This window comes from Culex quinquefasciatus, chromosome 1 (genome assembly GCF_015732765.1).
Source record: "Culex quinquefasciatus strain JHB chromosome 1, VPISU_Cqui_1.0_pri_paternal, whole genome shotgun sequence".
NCBI lineage: Eukaryota > Metazoa > Arthropoda > Insecta > Diptera > Culicidae > Culex > Culex quinquefasciatus.
The window spans coordinates 3,082,129-3,108,917 of NC_051861.1; the positions used below are offsets into that span (position 1 = coordinate 3,082,129).

At 36.7% G+C, this 26,789-nt stretch overlaps 1 protein-coding gene across 1 annotated transcript in view; it reads right to left on the bottom strand.

Annotated features, from left to right (window-relative positions):
* Nucleotides 1-4,703: 4,703 nt before the first annotated feature.
* LOC6035230 (protein similar) overlaps nucleotides 4,704-26,789 on the bottom strand; it is a 186,812-nt gene continuing 164,726 nt past the window's right edge. The window contains exons 9-12 of the mRNA XM_038248399.1: nucleotides 25,601-26,279; nucleotides 21,731-22,212; nucleotides 7,168-7,249; nucleotides 4,704-6,308 (exon numbers count right to left, since the gene is read on the bottom strand). Of these exons, the coding sequence (XP_038104327.1) occupies nucleotides 5,911-6,308; nucleotides 7,168-7,249; nucleotides 21,731-22,212; nucleotides 25,601-26,279 (1,641 nt within the window). The 3' untranslated portion in view covers nucleotides 4,704-5,910. The remainder of the gene's footprint in view (nucleotides 6,309-7,167; nucleotides 7,250-21,730; nucleotides 22,213-25,600; nucleotides 26,280-26,789) is intronic.

The window sequence follows — 26,789 nt, forward strand, 5'->3', positions numbered from 1 at the left end:
AATGCATTTTCCCTCATAGAGCACTCACCTAAACGTAGAAATATGTACCTCCGCTGCAATGGTTTCAGATCCTCAGATCCTGCAGCAGAACTGTTAAATTCTAATAAAACACTAAGGTTGGTACACATATTTTTAAATGTTTTTGTTATTAAATTTTTTATATTCCCCTCCGTGTACGCACGAGTACAAGCAGCAGTCAAGTGCTAAGTGCTCCATCGTTTTTCCGATTTTTTTTGCCGTAATTTACCGTGATTCGCCGCGAGTTTGCTCCACCAGCATGCCAAGGGCCGGCCGTGGCCGTGGCAGTTCGAGTGCGGCCTCGAAAAACCCGCGAAGTTCGTCTACCGGCCGTGTGCAAAAAGGTAAACAAACCAACGCCGCGTCGACCGCCATCGCGCCGGGGAGTGTGAGCGCCAAAGGATTCGACCCGAAGTTATTACACGCTAATTACCGCGTCCAGGATCGCAGCCCTATAAGGCTCCGTTCAGCTACTTCCGGCAATCCGTCGACCGATGGCGCTTCAACATCCGCCAACATTCCCACCAGTAACAAGTTCGCGAGGCTGAGTGACGATGAAAGCAGCTACAACAACACCGACGGTAGCACTACCGACGACGACGACGACGATGGTCGTGCACGGAAAAAAGTGCCGACGCCAAAAAAAGTAATTACTCCAAAGGAAAGACGACCACCACCAATTTTTGTTTAGGACACGTTGGCGGACGATGTTGACGAGCAGCTGGAAGGCCTCGTGTACTGCCTCAAAATAGGTAAAGCGTCAGTGCAAGTGTTCACATTTGACCAAAAGAACTTCGACCTGGTTGTGGAGAAATTGAAGCGTAAAACTTCAAGTTCTACACATTCGACCCCGTGCAGAAGACCGCTGTTAAGATCGTCTTGCAGGGTACCAAGACCGCCCGACCTCCGTCCTCAAGGAGCACCTCTCGGGTGTCGGAATAACGCCGCGAGACATAAAAGTCCTCTCGCGGAAGACAACCGTGACAGGTACACACACTGTACCTGTTGTACTTCGACCGCGGCACCGTTAAAATTCAAGACCTGCGGCGGACTAAGGCGTTGGACGGTTTTTGGTAAACTGGCGGTTTTACTCCAAAAATCCGACGGACGCAGCGCAATGTCACCGTTGCCAGAAATTCGGCCACGGCTCGCGGAACTGCAACCTCCCGCCCCGCTGCGTGAAGTGCGGTGAAACACATCTCTCGGAGGTGTGTGCACTGCCACGAAAAGCGGATCTTGGAGATGATGCAGAACAAACCAAGCCGCGTAAAGTGCGCGAACTGCGGCGGTAACCATACCGGTAATTACCGCGGATGCGTTGCGCGCAAGTCCTACCTCGAGGAGCAGGAAAAGAGGAAGAAGAAAGCAGCAGCGTCCCACCCTCCTCAGCGAAGTACGAGTGCAGCCGTTCCTGCAGCTGGCCAGCGTACGGTTCCAGCGGACAACCCAGCGGTCCCTCCTGGATGGGGGCGGTCGTTTGCAAGCGTGGTCGCTGCCGGAAGCGGCGATGCGGCCCAGCAAGGAGTCACCGGGGAAGATCTCTTCACCCTGCCGGAGTTCTTTGCTCTCGCGGGGGAGATGATGACGCGGTTTCGGACCTGCCGTAACAAGGCGGAGCAATTTCTGGCCCTCGGGGAGCTGATGATTAAGCACATCTACAAAGGATAAAATACTGTGATTTAGTTATAAGCTTTTTCTCTTTCTTTCCCCTTTCCTTTGCAATTTTAGCAAGTTTTTTTATTTTTTCTTGCTCTTGTTAGTGCCTTAGTTATAGAAATAATTGTTCCAAAATGGATTATGATTCAACACACAGCTGAAAGGAACTCCAAAACTCTGTTATGAATTGCAAAAGAACTTATTGTATCATGATTATTCACCAATAAAACCGAATTGAAATTGAAAATTGAAAATTTTTTATATTTATTTATGTTTTAGCTCCCATCGACCCCGTCCAGGGTCGAGGGACAAAAACTTTGAAAAATATTTGCATTGGCCTAATTGAATCAAAAGAATTGTAAAGCCTTAGAATTTTAGATATAGAAATTTAGAATTTAGGCATCTTAAAATTTTAGAATTACCTTTCATATCTTAAAATTTCAGTGTTTTGAATTTTTGAACAATAAAAAATTCTAAAATTTAAAAAATCAAAAATTTAAAAAATCAGACATTTTAAATTCTAAAATAAAAAATTTAAAAATTCTAAAATTTTATAAATCATAATAACAGTTAAAATTTCAGTATTTTTACATTTTAACAATTTCATTTCGAGTTGTATTTTTTTTTATTTTTGAACAATAAAAAAAATTTAGAATTAAAAATCCTTTAATTTCATAAATCATAATAAACAATTTAAAAAAAAAAATTTTTAAACATTTTAAAAGGGCGTAATATTGAAAGTTTGACCTTTTTGAAATGTTAGTCTTGATTTGAAAATTTTGGAAATATTGTTTTCGAAAAGATCGGAAAATTTCACAAATGTTTCATATTTTAACATTGAAAATCGGACCATTAGTTGCTGAGATATCGACATTGAAAAATGGAGGGCTGTTTGTGTGAGACTTAGAAAACATCAATTTTCCTGTTTTTAAACCTTTGCATTGCAATATCTCAGCAACTAAAGGTCGTATCATCAAAGTCCGAAGAAACAAAATAAAGAGAATTTTCTCAGCCTTTCAAAAATATTTTTTTCAAAAGTGGGCAAACATGTGCACTAATTTAAAAAAATGAAAAACTGCGACTATTTTCAAAAAAGTCACTTAAATATGGATTTAACTTGAAAACGGTAAACTTTATCAAAATTTCACTAAAGTACTTATTGATTGCAAATTTGATTTTACATCAAAAAATGAAGTTGAAAAATTTTTGCGACCAAAATTTCGATTTTTTGAAAAAATCAATGTTGATTAAAAAATTCATAACTCGGTCAATGATTTTTTGCACAACCTGGAAATTTCTGAAAAGTTGGCATTTTATGTCCTCTAAAACATATCAAAAAATAAAAAAAATTAAAAATAGTGTTTTTTGGCAAATCAAGTTTTAGTGATAAAAAGTTAAATAAAAAAATCAACAATTTTTTTTTACTGTGTATCATTTTTTTTCAGTGTAGTCCATATCCATACCTACAACTTTGCCGAAGACACCAAATCGATCAAAAAATTCCTTCAAAAGATACAGATTTTTGAATTTTCCACGGAATTTTCACATATCATTTTTGTATGGACAGCTGCCAAATTTGCATGGAAAATTATATGGACAAACTAATGATGCAAAATGGCTTCTTTGGGCATACCGAAGGCACCAAAAAAGTTTCAGTGGGATTAAAAAATACAAAAAAATCGAATGACCGAAATCCTAGAGAACTGCTCAACTGTAAACAATTTTGGATCATGTAATTTTATGGGAATTTTAATGTACTTTTCGATTCTTAATCGAAAAATTAAATATTTTGTTTTAAATGAAAAATGACCCTTCTGGGTTAATGCATATAAGGCCGTTGCAAATATTTTTTGAAGTTTATGTCCCTCGACTATGATAAAAAATAAATAAAAAAGCAATAAAAATTAAATTGCAGACCACGGTATCAACATTTGAATGAAAAAATTGTTTTAAAAAGCATTATTCCTGTCCAGTTGTTTTGCAACAATTAATTTCCAAGATTTCTAAGTATTGACGAAAATTTTATTTTTCCTAGAAAAAAAAGTTTTTGCGGTGCTGTACATTGTAATTCCACAAAAGTTCAAAATATTTTTAAACAAGCCCAAACTTGCTAAATATGATATTATCAATGCAGAAAAAGACATTTTAGATTGTTCTCAGTAGACTCCCCTGATTTTTCGGACCCATTTTTGTGGGGTGGGGGAGGGGGCGGACGGACATACACTTTGAAAAATATTTGTGCTTTAAATTAAATTTCCCTTAAAATGGCATGCCCCAAAAAGTTTACAGTTAAATTTTCAAGTGTTTTGAGATTCGGCCTTCTTGCAGATTGGCACTTCTGAGTTATCAATATTATTTTATTGTTTAAAAATTATTAAGTGTTTGTAATTTTCAGCCTTAGTAAAATAAGCAAATCCATTTTTTCTACAGTATGTAAAAAAAGTATTTACACCCCTTGGGCACTATGCACATTTTGTGATGAAACATGTAAACAATTTAATGTTGACATAAACCTAGTACTACGTTTTGTTTAGAAACTCATGCCGAACATTTTGCTGCAAAAAGCTCATGAAAAGATGTTTTCTTTAAAAAGTTATATAACAAATACTATTACAAAAATAAGAGAGGTGCAAAAAAAGTTTTTACACCTTTCGAAAAATTAACATAAATAAAGTTATTTGTTGACAAATCACCATTAATCCAGTCTCCCATCTCCAAATAGGCATCCTTGACTGATTAAAAAATAATTTGGATTGAATATATAGTTTACTAATTACTTAGTATAAAAGTTTATATAACTCTGGAAATTCTATATAAAACTTATCTAAACTTAATTTTGCAAACTTTCAATTTAACTAAATGTGAATATATTACCATAAAATTGCTAAATAAACATTCTGGAGTGGGTATAACTCCGTATCATCACCGAATTAAGAAACGTTTCTGTTCCTTTTCAGATGCGTACCGCTTAAGGAAATTTAGCGAGTTTATAGTTTGCAGTGATATCTCAATAATAAAACAAAGATGCATTTATGTTTATAACTAATGATTATATAAATTCTCTTTATTTCCTCTTTTGTATACGATAACCAAATTCTACACACTACTGATACATGCATTTGTAAATGTTTTTTTTTTCATTTTATTTTTTTCATCCTTTTTTATGCCTCTTACTAAAATGTTTGCTTATAAGGTAGATATTGATAGATTTCAATTTTCTTCTTCCAATGGCAATTGGGATCCGTACAGGGTACATTTGAGGTGTTTTAAAAGACTTAATAGTTTCTCAACGTAAAATGCTAATACAAATTTAAACAAAATGTGGTGGAAATGTACTTGATAGTTAGTTCTACAAAAAAATAAAATTTCTATTTTCTTACGCACCGCTATGGACAAGCTGAAATTACCACAACTTATTGGTTTGATGCATGAAGAACAAATATATGTCTAAAAAAAATCAAGCGAGACAGATTCTAATCGTTTGTACACATTTCGTTGGCTGATTTCATCTAAAAAAGAGGAAAGCTGTGTAGTAAATGCGCACCGGGTTTCACTCCACCTGATTTTCTTTTTCTCTCTTCAAATTGTGCACGTTTGTACAGCTGACCGGCCGTGAATGAGATTTTTTGGCCATACCTTCGCGTTATATTGTATATCTCTAATTTTCTTTCAGTTTTTTTTGTTATTACGTTACAAAAGAGAAATTTTGTAGAATTGAACCGACACCCAAATTAAACAAATGTGAAACTATTGCTGTAAACTTGTGGAACGCACTAAACTAAGCACAAACACACAAATTAATCGCTAAAATCTACTCTGGAGTTCCATAAACAACACAAATTAAATTATCTTGAAAAAACAATATGATTTAACAGTTACTTAACCACTAAAAGACTCTACTCGACCATTCTTTATTATCACGCGTACGCTTTTTGTGTTGTTTTTTTGTATTAGAAAGAAAAGTATACTTTTTGTATCAAGTTTCTGAGCATTTGATCAACTTCTTATTTTTCGCTGTGAAGATGTGATTTTCGCCTTTCAGAAATGATCGAGAAATGTGTTAAAAATTTACTAAAAAATAAATCAATCATTTACTCATCGCTGTGTTTGTTGGTTTCGAGAAATTTCGCTTAAATTATGTCAAAGTTTTATATGTGTTGCTTGAAAAATATATTTAGTTGTTTCGTAATGATTAAAAAAATAAAAGAAGAAATCATCTTAAAACGTGTCACACAATCAAATGAGATTATTCTGCAATATCTCATTGACCGGTATGGTCATCTCAAAGTCCTGCTCGTCCTCGTCGTCCACGTTGCGCAGCCGGCTGATGGCCATGGCCGGATCCAGCACGGCCAGCAGGTTGCTTGCCGCCGAATCGCCCGGACTCACCGGAGGACGAATCGCTTTCGGATCCAGCCCGTGCTGCTGGATGGCACGCCACAGCTCCAGATCGGACGCCGTCAGCAGACTCGGCGATACGGTCATCAGGAAGTCATCCCCTTGGGACGACGGTGGTGATGAAAGGCTCTGGCTGAGGGGTGGCGAGTCCGTGCGGACGGTCAAGGGGACGTCGGCGGCCAGCATAGGATTTGCTTGAAGGATTGAAACGTGGTCTCCGTTCTCCTCGTCGGTTACTGGGTAAGAAAATAATAAGAGAAAACATAAATTGGGTTAAAATCTTTATCTTGACTTAACTTCAAAGAATCGTGCAGTTTAACGACCACCTGTCAATTGTGCACGCATATCTGAGATGGTTCAAACATGAAACCATTCTCAGTTCTTCATACACGTTTATCCATAACTAAACATTTCGAAGTTCTTTTCAATCAGTCAAATGCAAACCTACGCGCTAAATTAAAATAACTCAATTTTCGTCAAAAGCCTCTTAGTTCAAAACCGAACCTACTCAGTAATGAGTTACTGGGGTCAGATTTGAGTGAATTTCACTATGAATGAAAAAAATTAAGAAAAATAGTGATTTAAATTGAGTGTGTATTCAGGAATGAATTAAAAAAAAAGATTATAAAAAAAGGAACTGAACTCTCCGAAAAGCAGCCCAAAATTGAAAAAAATCTTGCAAAGTACCGAACAAAATCAGGAAAAATCTGGCGGACGAAAGTTTACAATAATGATTAACACTGAAGGTGAGGGAGAATATAAATTAGTTCAAAATTTTTCAACAGATTTCGAATTCAGAAATTAATTGATTTTTCGACCTCAACAAGTTTGAAATTTTTAATAAAATAAATATTTTCACAAAAAAAGAAACAAAAAATTGTCCGAAATTGGTCGAAAATGGAAAATTTGGCAAGATCTGTGAAAATCTGGCACAGATAATAAATCATTTTCAATCCGGCTGTCACTTGAAAAATCTGACATTCCTAGATTTATCTGGCAACCCTGCTGAAAAGAGCCATTTTGACAGTATGTAAACGCGTTGCACGTTACTAGGAATATAGAAAGTGTGTAACTAAATGTCAATAAAATACTTACGCTCATCACGTTTCAGCATGATTTCTTGGCACGAGTTGTCATCTGCGATCAGAATTTCCGGCGGCGATTTGGGAATGTTTGTCTGTGAATGGACGAAAAAACGGTTAGTTGAAGGTTAAAATTATTTCAAATATTTCAATGATAAAAATCTATAAAAATGTTCGATGGTCCGAGCGAAGCTTCATCTGTTATTAGAATTCGACTTAAAAAATACTTGAATTAAATCTAATAATTAACCTTAGTCATAAAAAATTGTTATTTAAATATTTTGTTTTCTGATGCTATCATGATTTAGAGATTTGACTGATGAACCAAGACACCTTAAGTTTTAGTTTCATTTTCTTTCCAGCAAAACTTAATTTTGTGTACATTTTGAACTGGTAAATTTGTTTTTACCGTGCGTCTCCATTTTTATACGAAAAAAAAAGAAAATCAACAAGCGAAATCATTGACTCATTTTTATTATTGGATATAATCTACATATTTAAAAATTTGAGTGTATTTTTGACAGGTTATTACACGTTTCAAAAAGGTTACTTAAATTATAATCAAACTAGTCAATCATCAAATTTAGGGCAAACTGAATAATTTGTAAATCTTTTATGATTGATCTAAATTCAACAATGTTAGAACCCAATAATGTTTTAGGGAGCGTTTTTTTATTACGTAACGCGAAATTTTGGATTCTCAGACACCCTTTCCACCTCGTAGCAAATTTTCCATAAATAATAAAGAAACACATAAAGAAAATCAAAATATCTACAAACTGTTAAAAATTTTAAAAGATGCTCTTGAAAGTTTGACATGTTTTTACACGTTTGTGAGGAATGGCCTGAATTTGAATAAAATCAACTGTTTGTTCCAGATATGGTAAAATCCAGTTTTTGAAACTCGAACGATTCTTAAATATTTTAAAAATAATTGGGTTTTGTCATGCATCTTTGATCGATATTTCGACAACATTTCGTTGTTTACTTCCAATGCATTCTTTCGCTGTGTTCACACGGCAACAAAAGCCCCAACACTCGCCAAAATTTTCATTCTGAATTTCGCATCACGCGCTGATTTTTCCTTCGAAAATTTCCACGATTCCGCCCGCACCGCACCTTTCGGCGTCTGTTCGACCGACTGCAAAAAAAAAATCAAGCGTATTTTGGCGCTCATATTTCACGCGGGTATATTTTTTCTTTGCATAATCGCCGAAATAAATTTTCAAACAAAAACCCCGAATGACCACGCACTAGTGCCCCGCTTTTCGGCGGCATTTCTTCGCGAATAAAAACAATACGAAATTATTCTGCCAACGAACCGGGGGAGGACGGTTGACAGAACACGGTGTGTTTTTTAGAACAAGCTAATGATAAAAAATTCGGTATGTCTGATATTTGGCACCGTGAAAGAAGGGCTCTTTCCCGACATTTTGCGGGGTATACCGAAATATTTCGTCGGGGGGTCTAGTGCAACTTTTTTTTTTTGAAGATTATTTTTCGATTTTATGGGATATTTATTCGAAAAAGTCACAGAAATCGGTGCATTCATGTTGATATCACTTAAACTTCTTATGAATATGCCTTGGAGACTCTAACCAACTATATGTGACCAATATTTGACCTCCAAATAAAAAAAATCGAACCAAATTTACCAGATTTCTAGCTTTCTTTGAAATTACCCCAAAATCCAAGCTGGAAACCCCGATACGGCCGAAAGTAAATCTTTTCTTTGTACAATTTGTTATGAAATAACAGCAACACATTGCCCGGATACAAATTTGAGCATTAAACAATGCAAAACATAGATTATTTATTTAATAAGCTGTTTACTACCCAATAGATTCCGAAAATTATTTTTTCAATCCTCTACCACATAACACCATTACTTTTTAAAACATTTTAGAATCAATCACATTGTAGAAAACAGTTTTCTGAACAAGTTCCATAAAAAAGTATCACTTTTGGTTCAATATAAGCAGAGATATGCCCAATTTCCTGAAATAAATAGTGCCTTTCTTCAAAATTTTCTTAATTTAATTATCTTTCACACGATGGGCACTGCCTACTGAGTTTGTATTGAATGCTATAAATTTATTTTTCATAAATTTCGTCAAAACTTGTTGCATAATTTTTATGTTTTAATAACATATTATCTCATAAAAATATCTTGGTAGTGCCCATGTTGAAAGATAATTAAATGCTTAAGAACAGTCTAAGCATCCCAAAATGATAATTTCAGTAGATGGCATTAAATATGTTTGCATTTAATACTGTTGTACAGACTCGGTCATGTAATTTTGGAATAACTGATCAGTGGTTTCAGTCGTGGATTAAGTGAAGTTGATGCACCTCGTTTGTCAATGATCGTCTGCAATGAAAGAAATTTCCCCCGTGCTGAAATGTGCAATAAAAAGAAAGCTACCTTCAGAAACGATGGGAGATTTGTTCAAGTCACATGATGCGGCGAGGCAGAAGAAGATGGATGCTGCGTTACATAACACCCACGCTACTAACACACTGAATTAATTCTGATCAGATTTTGTGAGTGTGTGCTAGTTACCAATACCACCATCAGGGAATGCATGCAGCAAGAGATAAAGTGGAGTAAAATTTTACTCTCCTCCGCGGTTACTCCACTCGACACGGGAGGGCGTCGTCGGCGGGGAAGGGGAGAAAGTCGTGGGGATTGTTTTTCATCGCGTGCGCACTCACACTGAAACATATTTTGCTCTAATTTGAACGTTATTATTGAATTAAGACAACCATGTTTCTCCATGCTAAAATTGTTCATAGAAAAGCATGGTATCTTATTTTAAAATACACTTCAGTTTGGGCAAGCCATGGTTTTAACATTTCTATGTTTAAAAAATCAAATTTATTTATAGTTTTAAAAATATTTGAAACGGTCTAACTAACTGTTTCTAACACAATGTGTTGTATAGATACCATTTATATTTTTAAAAATGGTTCAATTGTTATAATTTGCAAAATGTATAGAATGGATTTTCTGCATTACGGTTTTCAACATCACCGTAATTTTCGAAAATACTTAATATTTCGTAATTTCGAACAAACATTGGATTTTCTTCACAATACATTCTTTTTGGAAAGTACTCAAAACATTTACGAAATACCATATTTTTCGAAAATACTAAAAAAATATAACTTGCAATATATGTTTCGAAAGACGCAACAAATTTAATGGATATTAATGCAGTTTTTGAGTAAAATACTGAAATATTCCGTATTTAATGAAAACAATAAAGAACCACAATAAAAATTTGCAATATGAATGTCGAAAGGAGAAAAATTTTGAATTAATTTTTATAACAATATTGTTTGAGTGTAAAATACTCCAATTTTTCGAAAATGATCAAATTTTAAAAATTTGCAATTTGGTTATCCAAAAAAATGCATGGATGAATGAAAAATACTCAAATTTCCATAATTTGCCATATTGATTTCGAAAATCCGCAAAATTTTGAATGGATTTGCATAAAATTATAGTTTTTGTTTGAAATATTAAATTTTGCATAAAGTACCGTATTTTTTTTAAATATTTAAATTATCATGCTTTGCAGTATGGGTGTCGAACGAAGCAAAATTTAGAGTAGATTTTCATAACATTGCAGTTTTTGTGTAAATTACTAAAATATTCACAAAATACAGGATTTTTCTAAAATACCTAAGTTTCCATAATTTGCAGTATGGGTGTAAGACGTACATTGTAGAAATATGTAAAATACTCAAATATTCACAAAACACCGTATTTATGAAAAAAAAAAACCTGAAATTTTCATAAATGCTTTATGGGTGTAAATTTTAAATGGAAATTCATAACATTGCAGTTTTTGTAAAAAAAACACTTTTAACGAAATACCGTATTTTTCAAACATACTCCAACTTTCACAATTAGGTTTTACAGCGTGACGTCACGAGCGCACACGCACACACATTTTCGCTGAGACACGCGTGCAAAAATTGTAAACAGTGCAGCCCAACTGTCAAATTTCTAACCTAAAAATCGGGTCGACACGATTTAGAGGTTAGAAAGGAGTGCACTGTTTACATGGACTTAGCACAGTTCAACGAGCTCGTCGATTTTGTTCGGGGAAAATCATCGACAATCGACGAAGACCATGTAAACAGTGCACACGAGCTGTCAAATGACGTCACGGTGTAAAACCTAATTTGCAATAATTGTGAATGGATTTTCATAACACTATAGTTTTTGGTGTAAAATAAATGTTCACAATGTATCGTACATTTGAAAAAAAAAAAAAACTCTCAGATCTTCAAAATTTGCAAAAAGGGTGTTGAACAAGCCAAAATTTGGTGTGGATTTTCATAACATTGCAGTTTTTGTGTAAAATTCTCAAATATTCACATTTAAAAAAAGCTCAAATTTACATAATTTGCATAACCCATGTTGGGTGTCGAAAAATATTTAAGTAATTTTTAATAACACTGCATTTTTTTTAATACTTTGAATTCACAAAAACCGTATTTTTCCAAAATACACAAATTTTCATAATTTGCAAAATGGTTGTCGAACGGAACAAGATTTTGAATGGATTTTCATAAAAATATAGTTTTTGTGTAAAATACAAAAAAATCACAAATATCGTATTTTTATAAACATTTTCATATGATGAAATACTCGATTTTGAAGAGTTTTCGTGAAAAAAAAACTATCATAATTTGCAATCTATCACCGAAGAAAAAAAGAATCGAATTTATCAGAAATTTGAATTTCCATTTAATGTTAAGCGTCGAAAACTATTTTGTGAACCACCCTAGTAAGGTTGATAAAAATCGAAAAAAAATAATAATAATATAGAATTGTAATTATTTGACAGTATTTGACATAATCCAAGAACAACCTTGAAATATCATACTTTTTTTTTGCAAGTAGGTCAAACAAAACATACCCAACCCTACTAAATCAGACAAAATTACAGAATTACACTGGTAGTAGTTAGTCGTGCAAAGCAATCACGTGAGACTTTGTCTACGGTGGAACCAATGACGTCACGTGGAAAATATCGATTACTGGACTCTCGCACCACATGTGACGCACAGCATCCCAACACAATTTTTTGCTCTCATAATGGACCAACAAATGGTGCGCTCCCAACGCTCAACTTGTTTGATCAAGCGACATCACGGGAGGGATGATGAATGGGCTTTGAACTGGGCCGGCAGATTTACGTTTTGTTTGTTTTATTGCTTTGGAGATGTTTTTTGTTTCTGCGGGGAGGTGGAGACGCATGGTATTTAATTGCAAAAGTTATGATTTTTTTGTGATATTTTCGTTTATCCTCAAAGTGTCTTGGTTCATCCTGTAAAGAAAACCTTGATTAGCATAGAAATACCGATTTGTTTTGTTTTCAACATTTTGGAGACTTTATTTTTCCGTTTAAGATATTCTTATTATCGATTTCTTTTTGTTCTGCTTCTCTGCTTTTGTGAGGATTTACACTCTAATTGTAGATAGAACTGCGTTTACCCTTTCTTTGACTGCTCATTCATGTCACACCTTTTTTCTCGTTTACATTACTTCCCTTCATTTATTGTATCATCATTATTTCCGCTTCGGTTTTTTTTTTCTAAAAGTTTAACAGTTCATTCGCAACTAATTGCATCGCTTTGCTTTCTCTGGTAGTGTTTATTTACTTCATATTAATTGTTTTGTTATGTTTTTTTGTTTGTATTTGCTTTGCTGACATTTCATAATTTCGATTCGTTTTGTTTAATCATTCGCCTCACTCCTCTTCTTTAAGATATTATTATTTTGCTGCACATTGAAATCTGTGTACTAAAGTTATGTATATATTTTAACTGTCTCTTTCTTTGTCTCATATTTTGTTTCTTATTTTGCTTTATTTGGTTTAAGGTTTCTTAACTGTGCTTTTCCTTCATATTTTGCTTTTTTTTCGCTTAAAATCTATCAGTAAAAGTCAAAAAACAACCGCGCACGGCTAGTCTTGTAACGTTCTCGTTCATTATTTTGCGTGTTTTAAATGCATTTTGCTGAACTTTTTCAACAAGTTCGAGTAATTTACTGATTTTCGAAAAGGGAGATGCAACGCGCCATTTGGGGAAAAAATATAATTCAAAAGCCGTTAAAAAAACAAAAAACTTGCTAAACTCTAGTCGATATATTCGCTTTTCTTCCACTTTCGATTAGTACCCATACGAAAACGTTTCTAGAGTTTTAGTACATAGTGTTGTTTGTTCGCTACAGGGGACGGCAAATTGATGTGTTTTTTTCTGTGTGTGTATTCAATATAATTGTCACTTAACAGGGGGAACATTATTAATAAATAGGGCACTGAAACAATTTCCGAAAGGGGTTTGTTTAAATTTTGATTGTTTTAGGTTTGCTTCCGATTAAGGGCATAATTTAACATTTCCGAAGGATCATTTTTGTTATTAAGGTAAAAACATTGTGCATGGTTTTTTTTTTGCACAATGCTTCTACTTAGTTCGGTGGTTTTATTTTTTATAGTTGAAGGATTTTTGCGCGAAAATAATATACTAATTAGATAAGCTTGATTTGGAACAAAAGAAAAAAAATACCTACAGTTTAAATTTGAATAAAAAATTTGAATCGAAATCGAATGCCTCCAAAAAATAAGTAAATAAAAAAACCAAGTTAATTTTACACCCTCATCCAAAAATAATCAAATTTACTCATAATTCAGTAACAAAATCGATTTTGAATCAGTAATTTTTTTAGAAAATGTGACTAGTTTTCATTTTAGATGGTGTATGAAATAAATAAAGCAAGAGCACACTCAATTTTGGATAAGAACTGATTTCGTCCAAAATTTGGGATATGTCAAGCCTAAACTGGGTAACCCCCAACTGTCAATCTGCGTAATTCCGATTTTTTTTCTGCGTCACGTTTCAAATAATCCTTCTTCGCTTGATTCTTTTCGCCACCTTCTGCCCAACAACTTACATATATGCACATATAAAACAACCTTAATATTTAATAATCAGTTCTTTGTTTTATTGATTTTCAACTCTCGTTCGCCACACCTTTCGTTTAGCGTTTTTCCCTTTTCTTCTTACTTTCATTTTTCGTGTATAACATTCAAATACGTAACTTCTTTTCTTAATTCTTTCAGCTTTTCCCTCTCAAAGCGTTGCTTTTTGACTTTCAGAATTTTCCAAGCTTGCCTCAGATATAACGAAGTGCACGTAGAGGTTCATTTTCGTTAGTGTGTGAGAGTTTTCGGTGTGTTTTAAACGTTCAATATCTCTTAGGTGTGTTGGCGTTAGTTTAGAGTAATGTCACCGTACACTCTCACTCAAAGTTAACCAGAATCGGGTGAAGTTTTCGCAAAATAAAAAAAAAACTCAGTTTTAAAACCGAACCTACTCAGAAATGAGTAGTTTGCCACATTAACTCATTTTCGAGTAGAATCGGTTTTGATGAAAACTGAGTAATCTAAATCTACTTTGAATTAGAGTGTACGCATTGTTTGTACACAAAATCTTCCATTAAACCAAAATTCAACCAAATTTAGGGTTAAAAAGTTAACAGCTCTTATTGTTGGTAAACATCTAGTCAACGAATTAAAGTAACTTGGAGCTAACAGCCTTTCTATGCTACGCGTTGTGGGGTTACGTTACTATTAAGTCGGCTCAGTCAATTATTAAACTTTCTTCGTTAAGATTTGGTTCAAACTATATGGTTTCGGGGGAAATATATTGACTCTGCTTTGTTGTACACGTTCGTTTCGATATTTCGTACTTTGTAACTATTTTCATGTTTTGTTTTGTGTTTATTTACTTTGTAAACATATACCTGGATGTCCCTTTTTGTGATTTTGTTTTACTGGTTCCATTTGTTTGTTTCGTTTTCGAGTAAAGTTTGAGGTTAGTTGTGGTAACAGAAAATGAGTACTTTTTAACCAAAATACACTCTCTGCGCTCAGCTTTATTTTATTCTTACTTTGTATCTTTCTACTTTTTGATTATGGTGTAAATAACATCAACGTTGGTGTATTTTTAATTATTCGTGTATTGTTAAGTGGGGGAGGACCTTACACGCTAATCTAATTCTAAACGACTAAAATTTTGATATTCATTTCTCATGTCTCTGGGCTTCCCTTAACTAGCTGTGTTTGTATATGTATATATTTTTTTCTGGGAGAAATAGGGAAGCGGCCGTGGCTGACTGGTTACGGTGTTCGCTTTGTAAGCGAATGGTTCTGGGTTCGATTCCCATCTGCTCCCAACGAGAAAGTTACGAACACAGAAATTTGAACTGATGAATATGAACGAAAAATCAAAGTCGCTCGAGGCGGGGTTCGATCCCCCGTCCTTTGGATTGGTAAGCAAAAATGCTAACCACTAGGCCATGACGACTTGGTGAGCGTGGACTGGAATTAGGAATACTATTACAGAGAGCGAGTTGTGGCGCTATAACCACGGCAAATAGTGTCCAGGGCATTCGTGGAAATACAATGTCCCATCCCAGAGGGTCCCGGAGTACCAAACCTTCTTAGCATGGTGCTCCCAACGAATACAACCAAATCTCGGAGCGTATGGTGGTGTGTCCCCACGCTTCTTCCTCCCTGTCGATTCAGGATTGTGTTGTTGTTCGAACACTCTGTGCTCAAACTCAACCCAATTACGAGTCATCTCTGCGATACGGCTTTACGCAGTAGGCCTGGCCGCTTTAACGCTTGTGATGTTTCAATGCATTCTAATGCAATGGCGCACTACAAATGTTAATAAATGACAAGAAGAGTGCTAGGCGTCATCTAACCTAAGGCACTCTCCAGGATCCCTTCGAAAGATTGGCTGCGCTAGGGTCTGATTAGATTAGATTAGATTAGATTAGTATATATTTTTTTCTGGGAGAAAGGGCCTTAACCACTACCTGGGATCTAAGAGAGAGATGAATAGAGAGAGAGGAAATGCTTCCAAAAAATATTCCATAAATTACGCAACGCAAATACTCTGAACTTACACGACTAGGAAAGGAGCGACTATTCAATTTGAATAACGGTTCCGTTCGATATTTCGACGAACTATTTACAAAACTTTGCTTGCAACAAACAATCGCACACTTTTGCTGTCCATTTTGCGAACATCGGTTTCCGCGCGTTTATGGTGTGAGTTTTTCAGTCCCTCTTTCGGTTTTATTTTGGTTTCATAAGCGAATCATTTTCCTCAATCTTTTTCGTTTTTCAATCTCTTGCTCGGTATCTTAGTCGCTAGTACACATAAGTATTTTTTTTGCCGCGTCCATTTTGACTTAAAGCTAGTTGGTTTTTTTTCGAGTGTTTTTTATTTTATTTTTCGACATTTAAACATGTTTTTTGAACACACAGCCAGGCAAACTTTTTTTTCGAAAGAAAATTTTAAAATGAAAACTTTTTCGTTAAAACGAGTTAACTGCAATATGCGTGCACAAGTGACAGATTGAACTGCCAGCAGGCGCGCTGATCATACACGCGTCTGATAAGTTTAATGTTTAGAACCTTCAAATAAATCGCGATCAGTTGATTTCGAAAACAATTTGAAAAAATATCAGCAACAAAAATCAAAGTCTGGCACTCTGCCCATTGATCTTGAACCGCACTTTTCCCCACCATCGTCGTTAATACACGTAGCTCAGCGCGCCTCCCTTCAAGGCCGTTGTTTAGGTCAGAACGTCAATAAACAGTTGCGAAATTTCGCCCGAAAACTATAAACAAAATGCTTTTTTTTTGCAAATAGCATCTGGAATGCGCTGCTGTGCGCGCACTGCCGGCATCGGAGTGAAAAACCGGTTCGCGAAAAACGAAACGACGCCATTCACGTGTTTTCATCGTTTGTGTATACACAACAACGATAAATCTATATCTCTAACGTGGTATAGGGTAGTGTGTTTGTGCCATTAGGAGTGATGTGCTTGAAAAATTGAAATTTGAACTTGAACTGAGTCACATTTGTGGCGGAAACTTGGCTCAAGTCACAAAAAAGGGTGTGTCACATCCTCAGCTTTTTACTACACTCTGAGTGAATTTGTTGCATTCACACTATTCTGACAAGTTGACACTATCGCACAAATCACATCGTCAGCGTGGTGCTGTAAATCACGTAACGTGATTTGAACACTCACCACTAGATGTCGCTAGTAGCAAGAAAAGCGAAACTATTGTTTCGTGATGCCTAACTTTAGGCGATTAAAGACTTTCAGCGCCATCTTTTAACTAAAAATATAAAAAAAAATCGCAATTTCAACAACATCCCTCAACTAGAACGTTGGTACAAGTATTTGTGCCGCCCTTCCACATGCAAATCAGCCCAACTTCCACTCGCACTCGCAAATTTAGCGTGCAAGTGATGATGAATTACTTGCAGTCCAGTCGACGCGACGCGACAGCGGAGCAATAAAACTAATAAAACACTATATATTCGAAAAGAAAAGAAAAAAAAAAAACGTTTGCCTGGCCTGCATTCACGTGTGCGCGATTTCCATATGATGATGTTTGTTGACATTCGCGCGTTTCTGGATGTGGGTGTGAGTTGTTCTGTCTGGCTGTGTAGGCGCGCGCGGTTGTCTTCCCTGAATATTTTTTGAATTATTTGAACGTCGCAAATGCTGTCTTCTAAAACGACTTTACTTGTTCAATTTCGGCTTGCTTTTTTTTTGTTTCGATTGCAACTTTTCCCTTTACTCCTTTCCTTAATTAGCGTGCACCTTTTAGGTATCTTAACCACTTTTCGGCAAACGAAGTCATCGTAATTGATTCTTTTATCTTATTTGTTTGAGGTAAATATAAACCTTAAATATGTGTACGATATCTTTTTCTCTCTTCACATGTAAGAATGAATGATGACGATAAAACGCGCACGCGATGACGATGTCGAATTCACGCTATCGATGAGTAGTTTTTGTAGCTTATTTGTTTTGATTATATGCCTTTGTTAGGAGAGTTTTGTCTACGTAGGTGTCTTGCAGGAAGGGTCGTATTTCATTGGATTTGAAAGGAGGTGAGCAGGTTCATTGTTAATGGTTTTACTGGAAATGTTCAAATTCAAAAAATTTACGCAAAATAAAAAAAAAGAAATGTTAATCCGATCGGTGTAATAAATCGAATTAAAAAAATGCATAAAATATGAATCTTGAGAAGAAAAACTAATATTTTTATATAACTCAGAAATGAGTTATTTTTATAGTGCTCAACTAGCTTCATTTCCAAATTTAAAAACGTCAAATTGACAAAACTGTCAGATGTGAAAATATTGGTCAAAATGAATTTGGCAGTGTTGCCAATCTTTTGAAGCCTGTGTGAAAAAGGCCATAGATCAATAACAAAATTTGTAATCGAAAAGTTCTTTCGAGATTTTTTTTCAAATTCAAGTAAATAGTGCAAGTAGCCCCTGAAAAAAAGTTTGTTTATTTTCAAGAAGTCATAAACAAGTTTCACCATTCCAGAAAATTGCTGTGCATGTATTTTTAGAGGCATTTACTTGGAAACGGCGCACAAAATTTAATTTAACATTTAAAAGGTTTTTTTTCACAATATTCTAAAATTATGTTTTTTAAATTGGCATCACTGCCAAATGAATTTTAACCAAATGTGGCACACCTCGGAAGATGGCAGTCTTATCATCTTAAACATGTCCAAAAATGAGAACTTTCGAAATTAATGTTATTGTGTGAGAAGGCGATAAAAAAAATATTTTTTTAGAATGTAACTTGCATTGCCCTCAACAATGCAGAATGGATTCGCAAATTCGTATGTAAGTGCATTCGAATGAGTGAATCCGAATTCGCTCATTAGAACGACTGACAGCTGTCAAAAGCTCAAAACTAAGTGTTCGGATATCGTCAAACAATGAGGTTAAAATGTCAACATCAGGTTGACAGCTGGTTTTGACGTTTGAGTGCTTTTAAATTCGAATACGTTGGAATTAGCGGATAATCAATTCGCTATAGAAGGTGTTCATGTTCCTCTTTTTAAATAAACAAGGGAAATTGGGTCCTAAAATATTGTTGATATTATTGTTTACAGCAATAAAGCTTATTTTTCTGAGTACAATGACCCTTTGTACGACCACAAATAGTTTAAAATGGATTTTTAAATCAATTTAGAAAAATTAACCTCGCGTTCCTTCTTGACAGAACAGTTCCTACTTGACAGCTCGTTCCAAGGAGACCATAGTTGACCCATCAAAAAAATGTTGTCTTGAAAATATTTTTTTTTTGCGTTAAAATGAAAAAAAGTGATCAGAAATGGTTTTTAATCGTGTTTTTTACCGTTGTACATAAAAATTGACATAGGGCTTTAGTACCCAATTCTCTACAGTTTTTGTTTGATACATTTTATGTAACACCAAATTTGAAACAAATGAGCATTCCTCCCAAGAATTAGCAAACTTTTCTAGATAGGACCTTTTGAAAATTTAATCAAGATTTCATCATTTGGATAAAACTTTGTGTGTACTATTTCTGTTATTTGTTCATAGCAAAATTAAACACAATGTTTCTTTCAATTAACTATATAAAAAGTCTTGGGAGAAATGCTGATTTGTTTCTTCTTTCTAGTTACATAACATCTAGAGCAACATTTGAAAGGGACGGTACGACATGGCCCTTACGTTCTTTCGTCCCATTTAAACGCGGGTAATGAAAGTCCGTAAGAGCAATGTCGTAGCGCCCCTTTCAAATGTTACTCCAGAGATGTGTCAAACAGAGACTGTGGAGAATTTCCCTTTATCCACTTTAAAAAATGAATATAAAAACTTTCTATAGCGAATTGATTTTGGAAATTGAAATTGATATTCTTTTTTTTAAACATATTAGTATTTTGAATTATTTAGAGATTAGATTTTAAACAGAAATGCTTGAGAAATGCCAATTTTGGATGAAATATCATTCTTCAGCGTCCACAACAAAGGGTTACATTCGTATATGGGTCGTTTTGAACTTTAAACTTTGTAAAAATGTCTCCAATTCAGTTTGTGACCACTTTTGTTTGTTTCAAATTGAAGTTTAGAAAGTATTCGATCAGTTTAATTAAAGTAACATTTCAGGAATCCCATTGGGCGACATTTCAAACTTCGTGAGGGACTGGATATCCTGAGACATCAAGAAAAAGAGTAAATAAACATTAACTGTTCTTTTTTAGTTTTAAGTATCTAGCGACTCCATGTCATATCAACAAGAAGATGGAGACGCCTGGTTTTTTATTCAATCGAAACATTATTTTTTCAGTAAATTTCCAGCACCCAAACAATAAACCTTCCCGCGCAGAAGCTCGAAATATGAACGCAAGCTCGAAAACTTGTCATCGTTTAGATTAGCAATTAAGGGGAGAGGGTCAAATAACGCAGCCAGCTCATCGAGTCGGTCTTAATCATCCCGAAGAGGTGAAACTTGAGAAGGGTTGAAAGTTTGTTCATCGCGACTACGAGTAGCTTTGGTGATAGTTAGTACCAGTACCTAGTAGTTTGTCAGTAGTAGTAGCAGGTTGTTAGAAGTTACTTTTTATTTTTAACCACTTTAACTTCGTCACCTTAACTTTTTTTACGACTCGATTTTGTACAAATCATCGCGCGAATGATGTTTCAATAATAATTTAGTATTTTTTGTTCTCTTACTTTGCATGTTAATAAGTTTTGCTTTGTACCTTCGGGGGGCTCAACGGCCAGCAAGTGCCACGTGGTCGCGTAACGCACGCTTAGCTGCTGTCCGTTTTGTTTTTTTTGTTTGTTCTTACACAATGACGAGATGTTTTAAGTTTGCTTGTTTTTTTAGTCGTCGTTTAGTTCTTTCTAGAATTTAATTTTGTACACCAGATTCTCGCGCCGTGAGGCGCCAACCGAAAGCAAAAGAATGCAATTTTTGTGTTTTTTTTGAGTCGTGTTGTTTTTCTCCAGAAGTTTAGAAATAATGATCAAAGAAGGCGTTTTTTTTTGGTTGTTTGAGGGAAAAATAAATAAAAACGATACGAGTGCAGTGCGAGCTGCTTTGTTTTTTTTATACGTCAACAATGTTTATTTTTGAGAAAAAAGTGTGTGATTTCGCAGTTTTTTTGTTTGTTTGTTTCGCAGTTTGCCCAATAATAATAATTGTCTCGCTCTCTCGATACTTACACACGTACTAAAATAAGAGGTTCAGCTTTAACGAGTTTAAAACAAAACATAACATACTTAATAGTGTGTGAGTGTGTCTGTGTGTGATTGTGTTTGTGTGTGTGAGTGGCTAAAATAATTTGCTTAACGACACTAACAATATAATGATGATGATGACTTTTTGCTTCAACGAGTTAAAACTATAATTATAACAACTATCACAGTAATGGTTTTGTCTCTCTCTTTACACCTAATTAGACATGATGGTACTCTTCTTAGCTCTCTGCCTGCTCCGTCTACACGCGAATCTACGAATATTGTGACCTTAACATTGGGGAAAGCTGACCGGTCTTCCTCCCTTGCGGATGCTGATGGTGATGATTGACGACGCGCACGAGATGAAGCTTCGCCGGGACCAACGTTTGCTGCTGCTAGGCCTTGGCCGCTTTGCTGTGCCGGGGAAAGCACCGGTAACCTGCACTTACGTCACATCCGCTCACGAGCAGGTTCATCAGAACCGAGTTGGACACCTGGTCGGCCTGCTTGCCCGCACCCACTCCCGCTGCTCCGGTGGGCCACCGATCCGACTGGTCCAGCTTGGACTTGGCTTTGGCCTTGGCCGGCACCGGCGACGGCGCCATCAGCTGCTGCAACAGCTGCGGCGAGGACGTCGTCGACGAGGAGTGCTGAACCGCGCCGGAACCACTAGATTTGACCCGTTTACTGGTGCCATCGGTCTCGGAAGACGCCAACGAACGCTTTGTAGAACTGCTACCGCTACTGCTTCCGCTGGCACTCTTCTTCGACACGATCACGTTCAGCTTGCTTCCGGTTGAGGTTGAGTTGGACGAGGTGCTCGTCGTTGACGCTGTCGTCGTTGATGAGTTGTTCTGGCTCACGCCATTCAGCAGCAGCTCATTTCCCATCGCCCATGCCTCGATCGTGTTGGGAGTTGCTGCATGTGAACCTAAAAGTGAGTCAAGAGGAGTTCATAAATAAATGCGATCATGGGTTTCGTTTCGGTTTCGTTCAATCACCCGACGGGTGTCGGGGACTTTGGGGGACTGTGGGAGGGAAAAATGCGTGGAACAGAGCTACACACACGTGAAATGGATGCTTCAGCTGAGATGCATGGAGCTCTAAAAATATACGGGATGATGGCTGCGGACAGGGATGGTGAAACTAGCCGCTCAAATCAAGCCTAAGGTGCGTAAATTGCAGAGGCAATCGTATGGCAAATATTCGTGGCTCTGCCACGATCAAATTATGGATCGCGGTATTAACAGACCCTATTTTTTATTGATAAGATTAATATAGAAATAAATAAGGAGCGGCCGTGGCTTTGTAAGCGAATGGTTCTGGGTTCGATGCCCATCTGCTCCCAACGAGAAAGTTAAGAACACATTAAATTCGAAATGATGAATGTGAACGAAAAATCAAAGTCGCTCGAGGCGGGGTTCGATCCTCCGTCCTTTGGATTGGTAAGCAAAAATGATAACCACTAGACCATGACGACTTTGTGAGCTTGGACTGGAATTAGGAATACTGTTACAGAGAGCGAGTTGTGGCGCTATAACCACGGCAATTAGTGTCCCGGGCATTCGTGGAAATACAATGTCCCATCCCAGAGGGCCCCGGAGTACCAAACCTTCTTAGCATAGGGACGTGGCGTTACATCGTGCTGCCACCTGGTTTTTTTAAGCGCAAGAGTGTAAAAGTGCTGAGTCATCGTCTAAAAATAGACGGCGTCCTATCTCGCCCAGCAAAATGAAGTCGATAAAGTAGTCGGTTTCGATGAGCAAAAGTGGAAAATGTGGTCTAAAAATAGCGACGCCATCCCCCTATGGTGCTCTCAACGAATACAACCAAATCTCGGATCGTATGGTGGTGTGTCCCCACGCTTCTTCCTCCCCTGTCGATTCAGAATTGTGTAGTTGTTCGAACACTCAGTGCTCAAACTCAACCCAATTACGAGTCATCTCTGCGATACGGCTTTACGCAGTAGGCCTGGCCGCTTTAACGCTTGTGATGTTTCAATGCATTCTAATGCAATGGCGCACTACAAATGTTAATAAATGACAAGAAGAGTGCTAGGCGTCATCTAACCTAAGGCACTCTCCAGGATCCCTTCGAAAGATTGGCTGCGCTAGGGTCTGATTAGATTAGGTTAGATTAGATAAGATTAATATAGAAATAACTAAAAAAACTTATTTTTATAGTTTGCAGAACGGTTGCCACATAAAATTTCAAATTTATTTTCACAAATATATAGTTTTGGAAAAGTATACTAAATAACTCAATTTACAAAGTACACAAACTTTTACAAAAAATCGCCATTTTCAAACAGTCTTCTGCACAAAATATTGAATTTCATACAAGATTTTTTGACTGGCCTGTTACATAGCCAAATAATAATGTTTAAAAACATTCAACGACGCCCATATTGGCCGCCATCTTGGATCTGGTAAAATTAAAAAAAAACAGACACAAATTTTCACAGCTTGAGCAAGAGGTAAAATGTAATGATTTTTTTAAAGTTATGGAATTGGTGAAATATACTCAAATAAAATTTAAGAAATATATGAGATTCTCAAAAATTCACAAAATACCGCAATTTTTATAATAAAAACAGAAGATTTTAAATTCTCAAATTTTTATAAGGTTCTGCATCTTGATCTTTGACGTTCTTCAAAAAACTACGGATAATCGAATCACGAATCTTCTTTTTTTTATATTTTTATATTTTTGAAGTCAAATTCGAGCTCAGCGATCCAAAAAAGGTGAATTGTTACATTACCAATATTGGCTGCTATCTTCAATCATTTATTTGAAGGCAAAAATAAGTTTTTTTTTTGAAAAAAAAAAAAATTATGTTCAGCTAATACTTATATTTTGCGTAGTTTGACATCAATTTATAAATCAATCATCAAATATTAAAATTTGAGTATTGAATAAAACAACGCTATGTGAATGTCTGAATATTCAGTATTTTATATCAAACCAAATTAACTTTGAGAAAATCCATTCAAATTTTCGTGTTGATTGCCAACAACGTGTATTTAAAATGTATGGAATTTCAACACACATTTCAAGCAACATTTTTGTAGCTCTCTTGGTAGCACAAGTCGCGTGTAAAGTGTGCAAATTGCAGAGGAAACCAAACGTCCAATTCCCAAATGTAAAATTTAAAATTTCTAACGCACTGTGCAACTCCATTCTGATCACAAATTAGGAGGTGCAAAAAAAAAAAAAGCAAACAAGAAATATCTCATCACTCGTGGTTCAAATTTCAACGGAAAACTCCCATCACTGTTTTTTTTTGCCGGGACAGTGTTGAGGAGGCCAGAATCACGTGGACGCATCGTCGCTCTCCTCTTCAGAGCTCAGAACATTTCTCGTTTGGATCGAACATTTTGGGCATCGGGCGACTATTTTTAGCCAATACATATTAAAACATAAAACGCTCGCTTTCGTTTTCACGTTTTTTTTTCTGTGTGTGAGATGAATTCTGGTCGCGCTAGCTGACAATAATAATCATTCGGTTCACCGACGACGGCGACGATCTTTTATCTGAAAAGTTGACTAGCAGGAGCAAGAAGGGTGTTGTTTTTAATTCTCGCGCCTCCTCGTGGGTGGTTTCGGCACAGATCACGAGGTTGCTTATTTCCCCTTTCCCGCAGTCAAAAACTGTTGTTTCGAGCGAGCGAGAATTCCTGGTGGGTTTGTCACATCGAGCGTTGCTGGGGCGGGAAAAACTTGGTAATCAATTGGCGACTGAAGATGAGAGTAGAGCAGGAGATGATTAATTTTGCGTCGGCTCTTGGGTAATTTGTGCTAATTTATTAAGGAGCCGAAAGTTTTTTGTTTCCTGATACTTGACGCGCTCGTTTTGGAGCAACAAAGGTTGGAGTGGATGGTTTCAACGGGAGTCGAAAAGTTGGTTAGAAAGGAAATTAGGTCTGCCGCAAGTAATAAATCTCGACACGAGATCAATTAATTTGCTGAGAGGAGCGCGGTGTGTGTATGTTTATTCTCAGCGGAATGAAGTATGTAATTACTGAGTTTTATGAAATGTTTCAAAGATGTTCTGGGTAGTGCGCAAATTGCGATGGCAATCCAACAGCGAATTTTCTTGACATTCTTTCTGAGTGTAATTAAAAAATGCAATCTTTCCTACACTGCATGGGCAAACGAACAGCAAAAGCCGCGCGTGAAGTGCGCAAATTGCGGTGGCAAACCAACAGCGAATTACCGTGGCTCCAAACGATAAAAATCTGACGTGTGAATTTGGTTTTCGGGGTAGGGATTTAGAATGTTCCACGCATTTCACCTCGCAAGTCTCCTTTTAAACTTACTGTTTTTATAACCATTCGAAATGACCACCATCGGGTGGTGCACCAAACTGATCTTTTTGTCGCCCAAAATTTCCCGCTGCTGCTGTTGCAGTTGTTGCTGCACGTCTGCGGCAATGATCGAATCTTGGGTCTGCTGGATCAGTATCTGTTGTCGGCTACAATTTTGCTGCTGCTGTTGTTGTTGCTGTTGGTGTGACGCCGGCTGCAGCTGGATCGTCGAGGTCTGTATGTTGATAACGTTGCCGCACAGCAGTGCTGCCAGACTGCAGTCGATGATTTTGTTGCCGATATTGCAGTTGTTTTCGATATTGTGGTTATTGCTTGTATTGCTATTGGTGGTCTGTTGCTGTTGGTCTGCCCGATGGGCTATGACATTGACCGTCGTGACCTGTGACTTGGCCGTCGTCGTGTCCTGTTGCTGCTGATGGACGAATTCGTCCTTGAGGTGATACTTGACCGAGGAGCCTTCGACGATCGAAACGGGGGCGGCTCCCCACATCAGGTCGTCGGACGTGAGCAGTGGCAGGTCGTCCACTTCGCTCATCGATATGTACGGGGCGCGCATCGACAGGTCCAAATCGTCGTCCATGTTGAGGGTCATAAATGCAAGCTCATCCTCCGGACAACCACCGGAACCGTTTGGACTGCACAGCGATGGTATACTGCTTCCCTCGGGGCTCTGCAAAAGGGAGAAGACCAGACGATGATGATTAATGATCTTTTAATCATGAATTATTATTGACACGAGACGGAAAGTTAAACAGTCAGCGAGATGTGAACGAAGAAGGGCTATAATTTGGTGGGCATTAAATAATCAAGATCGAAAGACACGCAATCAACGTCCCTGTCCGGTCCCCGGTCTTGTCTAGAACGGAGAAAGTTGCCCACTATCCTACATTCCGTGAGCGGAATATTCAATTCCGGCGGGCAGACTTTATTGGCATCATTTGTGATGAGTTTTCACTTTTTTCCCTCCAAGTTTTTCCTTATCGAGTTGGCAGCCACAACTCGGTTGAAAGGGAAAACTTTGGGCAGACCAGACCAGGTGGAAGAACATCGTAAAAATAGCTCTCTCTCTCTGGCAGTGGCACACGGAAAAGCAAAAGTGATATGGCTGTGGGGGGAACCATTAACATACAATCAGCTTGAATGGGCTCGGGACCCCCTCTGAAGACTCCCAGCTGGGAAA